General features: G+C 43.5%; 1 protein-coding gene across 1 annotated transcript; it reads right to left on the bottom strand.

Moving 5' to 3' along the window:
- Positions 1 to 9533: 9533 nt before the first annotated feature.
- On the bottom strand, positions 9534 to 11192 carry LOC118150601 (putative ferritin heavy polypeptide-like 19). The gene is given in 2 exon segments (XM_078363734.1): positions 9534 to 9713; positions 9716 to 11192. Coding segments are annotated over 2 exon segments (1164 nt in total). The 5' UTR covers positions 10805 to 11192; the 3' UTR covers positions 9534 to 9638.
- Between the last annotated feature and the right edge of the window lie 980 nt (positions 11193 to 12172).

Raw genomic sequence — 12172 nt, 5'->3', positions numbered from 1 at the left:
GGAGTCTAAGTCTCTTTGTAAGTCGTTAAGAGCTTGCCTTATGTATCTCGGTGCTCCTGTATTGGGTCCATATATGCTTAGGGTCGTTAGCTCTTCTTGTTGTATCGATCCTTTTACCATTATGTAATGGCCTTCTTTGTCTCTTTTGATCTTTGTTACTTTAAAGTCTATTTTATCAGAGATGAGAATTGCAACTCCTGCTTTCTTTTGCTCTCCATTTGCTTGGTAAATCTTCCTCCATCCCTTTATTTTGAGCCTTTGCATATCCTTGCATGTGAGATGGGTTTCCTGGATACAGCACACTGCTGGGTTTTGGCTTTTTATCCAATTTGCCAGTCTGTGTCTTTTGATTGGTGCATTTCGTCCATTTACATTTAGGGTTAATATTGTTATGTGTGAATTTGATACTGCCATTTTGATGCTAGCTGGCTGTTTTGCCTGTTAGTTGTTGTAGATTCTTCATTATGTTGATGCTCTTTAGCATTTAGTGTGATTTTGGAATGGCTGGTACTGATTTTTCCTTTCTATGTGTAGTGCCTCTTTTAGGAGCTCTTGTAAAGCAGGCCTGGTGGTGACAAAATCTCTGAGTATTTGTTTATTCACAAAGGATTTTATTTTTCTTCACTTCTGAAACTCAGTTTGGCTGGATATGAAATTCTGGGTTGAAAGTTCTTTTCTTTAAGGATGTTGAATATTGGCCCCCACTCTCTTCTGGCTTGTAGAGTTTCTGCCGAGAGATCTGCTGTGAGTCTGATGGGCTTCCCTTTGTGCGTGTCCCGACCTTTCTCCCTGGCTGCCCTTAGTATTTTCTCCTTTATTTCAACCTTGTTGAATCTGAAGATTATGTGCCTTGGGGTTGCTCTTCTTGCGGAATATCTTTGTGGTGTTCTCTGTATTTTGTGCAATTGAGTGTTGACCTGTCTTGCTAGGTGGGGGAAATTTTCCTGGATGATGTCCTGAAGAGTATTTTCCAGTTTGGATTCATTCTCTTCGTCACATTCTGGTATGCCTATCAAACGTAGGTTAGGTTTTTTCACATAGTCCCACATTTCTTGGAGACTTTGTTCATTCCTTTTTGCGCTTTTTTCTCTGATCTTGGTTTCTCGTTTTATTTCATTGAGTTGATCTTCGACTTCTGATATTCTTTCTTCTGCTTGGTCAATTCGGCTGTTGAAACTTTTGCATGCTTCGCGAAGTTCTTGTATTGTGTTTTTCAGCTCCTTTAATTCATTCATATTCCTCTCTAAGTTATCCATTCTTGCTATCATTTCCTCTAATCTTTTTTCATATCTTGTTTCAAGGTTCTTAGTTTCTTTGCATTGCTTTAATAGATGTTCTTTTAGCTCACAAAAGTTTCTCATTATCCACCTTCTGAAGTCTAATTCCGTCATTTCGTCACAGTCATTCTCCATCCAGATTTGTTCCCTTGCTGGTGAGGAGTTTTGGTCCTTTCTAGGAGGCTAGGTATTCTGGTTTCAGGTGTTTTACTCCTTTTCACGCTGGTTTCTTCCCATCTTTGTGGATTTATCCACCTGTCATCTGTGTAGTTGCTGACTTTTCAATTGGGTCACTGAGTGGACACCCAGATTGTTGATGATGAAGTATTTCTGTTACTTGGTTTTCTTTCTACCAGTCTAGCCCCTTCACTGTACGACTGCTGAGGTCCACTCCAGGCCCTGCTTCTCTGGGGTGCACCTATAGCAGCTGCAGAACAGTGAGGGATGCTGCCAGTTTCTTTTTCTGCTATCTTTGTCCCAGAATGATGCCTGCCAAATATGAGTCTTTTGGATATAGAGGGGTCAGGGAGCTGCTTGCGGAGACAGTCTGTACTTTGTAGGAGCTCAAGTGCTGAGCTGTGAGCTCCGTTGTTCATTCAGGGCTGTTAGGCTGCTATGTTTAATTCTGCTGCAACATAACTCATAAAAAAAAACCCTTTTTTTCTCAGATGCTCTGTCTGGGGGGGGTTGGGGCTTTTCTTGTGAGTGTCCGCCACGCTGTCCTGCAGTCTAGTCACTATTTGCCTGCCAAGGCTCCGCCCTGCTGGTGTGAGGTTCGCCCTGTTGCTGCAGGCTCTGCCCTTCTGCTGCAGTCTCTGCCCTGCTGCCACGGGCTACGCCCTGCAGCGGAGTCTCTCTGTTGTAGCGGGTTGCCTCGGCAATGGCAGACTGCGTCAGCAATGGGCGTGTACCTCAGTAGGGGCGGATTGCCTCGGTAATGGCGGGCGCCCCTCCCCCACGGAGCTGCGGCCTCAGGGAACCCCTCCACGGGGAGCATTTGTAATTGCCGTTTTGTTTGTCCCACTGCGCTACCCCAAACCCTGTCACCCTGGAATCTCCTGGGCTGGCTCACTGTCCAAGTCCTGTTCAGTCTCAAGTTCAGCCCTCCCAAGTCTCAAGTTGCCGGCCCAATGAGTGTGCTTTGTGCTGACCGCTGTGTAGCGCCACCACAGCATGGGCCGTTGCCGCACCGGCAGCTGGCTGTGCCAGCCAAAACCTCTGCCTGGCGTCCCGCATCTCCTCTCTACCTAGGAATTTCCCTGTTCTGTGGGCAACAAAGGTTCGTCTGGAAATGATGCCCTGACTCACCCCTTCTGCGCATTGACCGTGAGCTTCAATCCTGGGTTGTTCTCACAGCCCCATCTTGAGTCCAAAGAAGTGATCTTAGTCAATCTCTAAACTTGGTTTGACACAAGACAGATTCTGGAGCATAAATCTCACAGCTGAGAGAAAGGGAAGGCTCCAGGCTTTTGTACCCCTGTGTCACAGGGCCATTGGCTGTCCCAGTTAGCCAAGGTTATTGCTTCTGAGAAGGTCACAGGCATAAGCCATCAGCTGAACTACTCACAGGCAGCTGAGCATTTGGGTGTTCTGCTGGTCGAGTGGATCTGGGCAGAGCACCAATATCATCTATTAAGAGAGGGTTAGAAAAACTAGATTCTATGTTTATTACTTTGGGCAGCTCAACGTCTGAACACCATTCCTCTTTGAGAGAATAGGACAAGACAGATGGCAGACAGGGTTCCGTTTTGCATGATGCTTCCCATTTTCTGAGCCAGCTCCAACAGCCTTCCAAGTTTGTTATTGTATGTCCTTCTTATGAAATTCCTTTTCTGCTTTGACTAGCTAGGGTCAAATTTTGTGGCTGGGGAGATTTGACAGGTACAGACATTAGGAAAATTGTTAAATCACAGATCATCGTAGCCAGAAAAAGATAAATCCCACTGAGTGGGAGAAAAGCCTATGGAGAGGAGAGATATTAAGTATATTCAGGCTAAGTAAGAACCATAAATCTAGGGTGACTATAAAATGTGCTACCTATGAATCTAGGGGAATGTATGGCAATCTAGCAAGCATCTGAGAAAAGGACAGTGAGTTAATCTTGAAACCTGATGACTATGAGTGTTCTGGGTACACCCAGAGGGAGATACTTCATAGGTGGCTGTTCAAGTATCATGTTCAAGAAAAGCCATCTGGAACACACACACACACACACACACACACACACACACACACACACAGAAGAGAGAGAGAGAGAGAGAGAGAGAGAGAGAGAGAGAGAGAGAGAGAGAGAGAGACTGGGCCCTGGGGGTGGCTAGGCTCAGGGGGAAATGAACACAAAGCAAGAATTGAAGAGGCTAAAATCAGCATCCAAGAGGGATATTAAATCTATGTAGTTCTCCAGAGATAAATTTTAGGCAAACCAAGAGAGAAGAGGAAAAGCAAGGAAAGAAGGACTAGCCAACATGATTAAATGGCTCCAGAGTCATCAAGCAGGGCAAGGGCTGAAAAGAGACCAGTGGTAAAGTGAACTAGTAAGTCAGGGATGACCTTTCAGAGGAGAGTTTTTTGAAGTTCCTTAAAATATGAAACGATGTATCCCTCCTTCTGTGTCAAGTAAATACCTCACCTCATCAACTAGATCCCCTGGCAACCGTGTGTTTGTAACTGTTCCCTCTCTATTGGCGGCTATGCAGCAAATGAGCATAACTAAAGTACTCTTTTCTCTCCTTTCCAGCTGTGGAACGTCGTCCTTCAAGAATCAATGTCACCTCCACAGTAGGTGTTTTCTGACTCCTCAGGTGAGAATTAGATCCCGTTTCTCTCCTGCAGTCACATAGTGATTTCTGTTTATTTCTTTTTTATATTGCACTAAAGTGTATTTGAGGCATCTAGTTGTATGTCTGACTGTGACCCAAACCTGTGTCCGAGTCACCTTGTATTCCTAGTGTGAGGCATAACATGTGAAACATATCACAGGACCCAAAATAAACTTGAAAGAATGGCTATTTGGCTAAAAAGAAAAAAAAAAGTATGCATGCTCCCTTCGAGAAATTTTTACCTTAAGTCTATTTCTTGATTTATAATCCTGAATACATATTTTAAATGGGAACTTCTGATTTTCAATATATTTCATAGAATAAATTCTTGGGAGAAAATAAAAAACATGCACAGAGAATTGTCCCATTGCAAAAAATAAATATCTCTGATGCATGTGGCACAGTTAATATATCATTACAATAAATTGTAAACCAGAATCAACGTTATAAAACACAAATGTTGAAATACAGATAAAATGAAAGAGGTCTATTTATCCTCATTCCAGGAAGTAGCTCTGCATATTATTATAATTTAAATGCCTCACAGACAGAAAAATGATGGGAATAGACTGTAATAACTTAAAAATGAGCACACTTTAAACAGCCTCTCTGATGAATATGTGATTATGAAGAATCTGTCAAAAAGGCTAGTCAGGCATGTTTCCACTCTGATGCTTCCAGAAGCAGGATGACTGATGGCCCTCAATTTAAAAAGGCACACCGAGACACCTGCTAAACTGAAGACACAAAGACGAGAGGTTCGACTTTCTGAAATATACAAAGCTGTTAGTCTGAAAGGTAAGAATTGAAATTCTAGTAAGTGTGAGTGTTCTCAATGTGGCTAAAAGATCACAAATATCCAAATCATTCTAGAATACTAATGGAGAGTGAGAAAAAGTAAAAGGAAAAATAAAAAGACAAATAGATGTATAAGGAAAGCTGAAAACTTTAAAATATTTGGTAGCTTTAGGTGAATTCTGGGTTGTGGCAAGTTGCTATAAAACATGGATTGGAAAAACTTTCTACATAGAATGAGATAGTAAATGTTTTAGGCTTTGCAGCTACTGCAAAAGACTTCTGTCTCAACTACAAACTCTCCTGCTGTAGTGAAAAAGTAGCCATAAACAATAGGTAATTGAATGGGGTGGCTGTGTTCTAATAAAACTTTATTTATAAAAAAAAGTGGGGGCCAGATTTGGATTGCTGGCTGTAGTTTGCCAGCCCATGCTATAAAACAAACAAGTTTGCAATAAACAGCAGAATAGATAAAAGCTAGTGTGTGTGTATGAGAGATCAATGATTGTTGAGTCAATAATTGTTGAAGTGACAATAAGTTTTTATTGTATTTCGTTTAGCACTTACACGAGAATATAACTGAGCACATAGATTAAGTCCAGGCATTAGTAGTAATTTCAGATTCTCTGGGTGATTTCAAGGTGCAGCCATATTTGGCACCAAGGGTTCTAAAAGAATGCTTCTCAAATTCCAGTGTTCACATTGATCACACAGAGTCTTGTTAAGATGTAGATGGTCATTCCGTAGGTCTGGGGTGTGGCTTGAAATTTTGCATTGCTAGCAAGTTCTCAGTTTAGATTGATGCTGCTGGCCCACAGACCACACTTTGAGCAGCCAGATGCTAGTGCTGGTTTTCAATGCCTGGCATGTCCAGGTCCTGTCCCAGAGGCTTATGCATTTCGTCTGGGATGTCACCTGGACATTTCACTTTTCAAAAGCTTTGCAGGTGATTCAAACGTGCAGCAAGGCTTGAGAAATGCTACGTCAAAGCTCACGATGATGTATCGATTTTAGTTATGTTATCAGGAGCCCTAATGCGTTTCCTTTTTCTTATTCTCCCCCTAAGGCCCACCCAGCCATTCCCTTCCTTTTTAGCTCCAAACATCCAGATGAAGGTGGGGATCAGGGTGAGCACTTCATCCTGCTGCTCTTGTCCATCTCAGAAGAGTGGGAGGAAGTTCAGGATGAAAATAGGAGACTCAGGGAACCTGGGTTTGGGAAGAACAAGCACAGTCTTCTAAAAGTAAATTCAAGGGAAAGCTGGTTTAGATACAATGTGGGGGCAAGGTGTGAAATAGCACGGAAAGTTGTCACAGCACAACCTTCCTCCTCCTTTGGGCCTCAGGAGGGTGGGGAGGTTGGTGGTGAGGAGTGAAAACAGCCTTGTACCCTCCTGAGTCCTGGAGACACCTGGCAACCAAACCAGCTTCTAGGGTTTTCCCTTCTCGCTATGCAGATGACTTGGTTAATAGACATGCAAGAGAGTGCCCCAGTGGCAAAGTGTAAAAGTGAAGTATTTTCCAAAAGCATAGAGACTACAAAGAAACATAAGGGCAGAGGATGATGGCTTCCAGCCTATAACCTTTATCAAAAAAATCCAGGGACAGAAAATCAAATGCCACCTGTTCTCACTGATAAGTGAGAGTTAATAACAAGAAAACATGGATACAAAGTAGGGAGCAACAAACACTGGGGCCTACCTGAGGGTGGAGGTTGGGAGGAAGAAATGGAGAAAAAACAATGACCGTTGGGTACAAGGCTTAGTACCTGGGTGATGAAATAATCTACACAACAACCCCCTGTGACAGTAGTTTTCCTAAAAATAACACCTGTGCTCGTATTCTTGAACCTCAATAAAAGTTAAGAAAGAGTAGAGGATAATCATCTTGATGATGGTGGTAAATCATGAACATACAGTATGCCAGTGATACACTCCAAGTGATTTACATACATTAATTCATTTAATCTCAGCAACGCAATGGGGTTAATGCTTTTATTATACCTATACTACATAAGGAGAAACTGAGGCACAGAAAAGTTAAACAACTTGCCCAAGTTTACCCAAAATGAGTGGCTAGTATGGGATTTGAATCCAGGCAGTCTGAGATCAAGGAAACACTACACCAAGTGTTCTCTCCCAAACAGGAAATTAAGAAATCCCTTCAGTCAACTTAAACTTTGAAACACTCAAAATCGATGCTTGCTCTATTCTTTCTCATATCCACAGGAGAACAGTCAAGGGACATATATTTCAATAGGTAATAGATGAGACGAAGTCAGAGCATTCAGAAGTCCTTATACCAGGCAGAGAAAGAGATACAATGAGAAGACCAAGTTTGACTAAGATACAATAGCACTGAAAGTAAATTGATAACATTTAAAATAAACAGACAACAGCATTTTCTGGAAACTGAACTAAAAGTGTCAGAATCTTAATTTTAAAGAACAGTGTTAAAGTACAGTAATGTGGAAACGTGGAAGATAATTACTGCACAGCTAAACTTGTTCATATCTTAATAAATGCTTAGATGGTTTGACTTTGTCCCCACCCAAATCTCATCTTGAATTGTACTCTGTAATTCCCACATTTTGTGGGAGGGACCCAGTGGGAGATAATTGAATCGTGGGGGCAGATTCCCCTATACTATTCTACTGGTAGTGAATAAATCTCACAAGATCTGATGGTCTTATTAGGGAAACCCATTTTGCTTGGCTCTCATTCTCTTCTCTTATCTGCTGCCATGTGAGACGTGCTTGTCACCTTCCACCATGATTGTGAGGCTTCCCCAGCCATGAGGAACTGTAAGTCCAATAAATGTCTTTCTTTCATAAATTGCCCGCTCTTGGATATGTCTTTATCGGCCGCATGAAAAAATGGATGAATACAATGCTCAAAACTATCTGCTGTTAATACAATGCTCAAAACAAATGATGTGAGCCACCCATGTGTCTTTGACTAAAGTGTATAGTCTGTAAATTTTTTACTTTAACCTTTGTAACCCAAAAAGGAAACAAGATTTCTTTTTGTTTCTTATTTCTTTGTAATTTTCTTTTGTGTGGCATAGAAGGTAGATATTTTAAGTATTTTTCCACAGACATGGACAACGTTAAGGTTTACATGGTTGAGGAATTCCTTTGGTCAAATAGAGAGTGGACTGAGAGAGGAGAAGAGTTTTTAAAGGGGAAAGAGGAAAAACAAATAGAGAAACCGGTATCAGTTCCGTATGGAATCTTCTTCTTACTAGGAAATAATATCTTTCTATCCATAGCCATGAAGAAAAAGTAAAAGGCAAGCTCTTCTCTATATCTTGAAAGGAGAAACCAGAGGCCACATTGAGCTTCTCAGGAAAAGGATGATTTTGAAATGAGCTTGGGGCAGACATTGGGAATAAGGAAATAAACTTGGGGCAGACAAAGGTCAAGGTGGAACCAGCAATTCTGTGGGTGTTCAAACTCCTCAACCAGCCTCTAAATGTTAGCTGTCCTGCGCTTGGGACTGGATATGTCATACTCTACCTTATATGCCTTTCTGAGCTCATCCAATCACATGACTTCAATACTATCTATAAAAGTCCCCCATATGTATACTTCCAAACGTGACATTTTTCCAGCTTCTTGATTCACATTTCCACTTGGATGTCTAATAAAAATCTGATTTTACATGGCATGCATTTCCCGCTTCTCTACCCCAGGGGACCCCTGCAAACATCCTCAGGGTGATGATAACACCGTCATCACCCCAGGTGCTCAAATCCAAACTTCAGAGCCTACATATATTCTCCCTCTTCCATTCCTCACCTCGTGCCCATGAGCAAAGTTTGTCTTTCCTTTTCACAAATCCATCTGGAACCTGTATTCCTCTCTTCACTTCTGCAGCCACCATCACAGCTCAAGCTGCACTAGTCTCCCACCTAGACCAGGTACAATGACTCTACCTGGTCTACACCTTCAACTATTCCCCCACCCTTTTACATTCTTCAAAGCAGACAGTCACTGCCTTGACATTTGGGGACATTTATTCTACTTTATATACAATATCACAAATTTGGCCTTCAGGTTTGACCTTATGTTTTTCAGTCCTTCTTCTGAGCTGCTTTTTTTTTTAAACCAGCTTTAATGGAAGAAATGGTACAATGGAAGGCAAAACTATGAGTGGAGGAATCTTAAGGGCAATATGCAGGAAATCGCCCCTTATCTGTTGGGAAACCAGCCTAAGGCTCAGTCCCATTATCTGTCACTCACAGTGAACTTGCCAAAGAGATACTCTGCCATACTGTTCTCCAGAGCCACCATCTTGCTGCCCAGAAGCAAGAATCCTTAGCACTTGCATATTTTAAAAAGAAAACTTTTCATGTTAAGTTAAAGACTGTATTATTTTAATCTCTGCCCAATGTCATTCCCCTCCCTTCTTCTCCAGAGGCAACAACTATGATGAATTCCATACCATGCTTTACACCTTACCATGCAATGCACCCACAAATAGCATGGCCCAAGACTGCACACCTCACCCATCCCACCCATCTCACCCCACCTCACCCCATGCCATCCCACATGCCCTCAGAGTTTATAAGGGGAAGGCGAATATGTTTTCCAGGGGCCCATAGAATACCTTTCCCCTTCACCCCCACAGATCCTGAGCTGCATGCAGATGGGGCAGAGCTGGGTGTGGAGACTGCTGGATACCTACTTTAAACCTGTATGGGGATTTGCCCTGATTCCTAAATGGTGAGAGTGTTGCAGGCACACATCAACTGGACACCTGTATTGCTTTGAGAACAGATAACTTTATTACCAACAACGGTAAAACTGAGAGGAAAAAAAACTGAAGAAAACGTTCTTAAACGGCAACATGCACGCCCCGCCTGGAGGCCAGATCCAGGGAAGGCACCCTCTGATTGTGGGGCCCGTCTGGGCTCAGGTCTCTCTCTCTCTCCTGCCCTGAGTGAGCCTGTCAAACAGGTACTCTGCCAGGCCGGGTTCCAGGGACCACATCTTGCGCAGGTTGCTCAGGTAGCCACCCACCTCTTTCACGGTCTTGGCCTGCTGGTTGAGGAAGCGGCTCTTCAGGAAGTTGCACAGCTGGGGGTCGCCCTTCTCCATGGCCAGCTGGTGCAGCTCCACGAGGCTCTTGTTGACGCTCTTCTCCAGGTGGAAGGCGTACTCCATGGCCTCGAGCCTGCTCTCCCAGCCTGCGCTCTCCGTCTTCCTGATGTCTTGAAGGGAGATGCGGCCACCGCGCAGGTTCTGCAGCCTCATCAGCTCCTGAGCGTGCTCCCTCTTCTCGTGTGACTGGCGCAGGAAGTAGCGGTCAGAGTGCTCCAGGGCAGCGTCGTCCCGGTTGAAGTAGAAGGCCATGGACAGGTACACGTAGGAGACGTGGAGCTGCAGGTTGACATGGCTGTTGATGGCGGCCTCGCTGCTGGGGTGGTAGTTGTGTCGCACTTGCGACAGCGGGCCCAGGGCGGGCAGCGCCGGGGCGGGGAGCAGGCAGGGTAAAGCGGTGCGTTGGCGCTGGTTCCGGGGGGGGCAGCGGCCTCGGTATCTGCAGTGGCGCCGGCGGCGGAGGCCTCGGAGCACCGCCATGATGGGTGAGAGCGGCTGTTGGCGGAGGGCGGGCTCCTCCAGACCAGGCAGTGGCGGTAGTCGCAGAGTTTGCGAGGGGAGCGGAAGTGGGCGCTGGGAACCGTTAGGAGGTGAGGGGCGCGCGCCCTCGGGAGGGCGGGGGCGGTGCGGAGCAGCGCCTACCTTCAGAGTGGTGGTGGTGGTGGGGGACACAGGCTGAGTTCTGTGGCAACCCAGGGAATTGGGCACTGCCTGACTTCTGCGCGATGTCAATTCTTCAGTAACTTTTCTAGTGTCCAAGGACTTTCGCCTCTCTCCTGGTTGTTCCCCTCTATGACGGCTTGTTCTCATTTTATAAACCTCTTGTCTTTCTTAAACTCTGAGAATATTTTCTGGTCACGTTTTCTTCTGTTTCCTGTATTATATCCTTTTTTTTCCTCTTCCAGAATTAGTTTTATTTGTGCATCATGATCTCTTCCTCACTTTCCTTAAATATTTGGAAAACGTTTGACCTTTCGCGATTGAAATCAAGGACTGGATTAACCTAGGTAATGAGCATGGATCTAATTCACAGCTGTGTCTGGGTTACCAGTAGGATTCTCCTATGAACAGGAGGTGGACTGTGTTAATTAGGGAGTGATCATATCCTTTGGAGATAAAGGTATAGAGCTCCCAGGTAGAGTAGGAACAATTCCAAATGCCCAAAGTGTAGCATTTCTCTGGCATTGAAAGACTTTAGTGGATCTATCTTCTAGGTAGATGTCAGCTTCCTTTAAACGTTCATCCATGTCTGCTGTACTCTGAAGTTGAATTCTCTCTGCAGGAGAAATTCCTCCACATTATCGGGAATGTGATTTCAGATTTGTTTGAGGATCAAAGCTTCAACACCAGACTGAAGACTCTGTTTTTAAAATTTACGTTGAAAAGCCCTCTATGTTCATGGTTTTTGGGTACTCAGTAACTAATCCCCATGTCTTCCCTGCTGAATTTAAAACCAATTAGTAGACACAGGACTCGGCTCACTGAAGAACAAGCTTAGGTCTGTAGCAAAATGAACTTGCTAGTACTTTTCAAATCTTCCAATTAGAGAAACTCACTATGACATATTGACTTCATCAAAGCTTATTTATTTTCATCTTGGTCCACAAAATAACCATGTTTTTCGAGCTACACTTGTGATTTGATGAGGTCATGTACTGATTTCTGGCTACTGGAATATGAAAATAACTGATGTATGCCCAAATAAGGCCAAGTTTATATGACACACCCTGTGAAATTCATGTCTCGAGTGAAGAAGAGGAACAAACCCTAAAATATGACATATCTTCTGTGGAGAAGTAGCCTGGATCTTTGGATAACATATTGAGAATATATCCCCTCATCACTGTCACCACCAACTTGCACTGGACTTTGATTAAAAAAAATAAAACGTTAAAAGATAAAGAGATTTGGAACATTTGTTACAGGACATACCCTCTTCTGACAGTCAAATTAGCTTGTCAAAGAAGGTACTGTGTAACCACAGGCTGTACCCACAGGGTCCTGTAGGCTTATGGCACTAGAGTGCATTCCAGAACACACTCTCTTGGTAGGAAGGCAGATGAGAAAAAGGGGAGTTTTATAGAGCTCTGGGTCATCACACTTTCACCCTTTTGCTTAATACACCAATTTTATATATATATATATATATATATATATATATATATATATATATATATA

The sequence above is a fragment of the Callithrix jacchus genome, chromosome X (assembly GCF_049354715.1).
Source record: "Callithrix jacchus isolate 240 chromosome X, calJac240_pri, whole genome shotgun sequence".
Lineage (NCBI taxonomy): Eukaryota > Metazoa > Chordata > Mammalia > Primates > Cebidae > Callithrix > Callithrix jacchus.
Note: the sequence above shows the minus strand (reverse complement) of the source record. Positions and strands in the feature narration are given on the sequence as shown.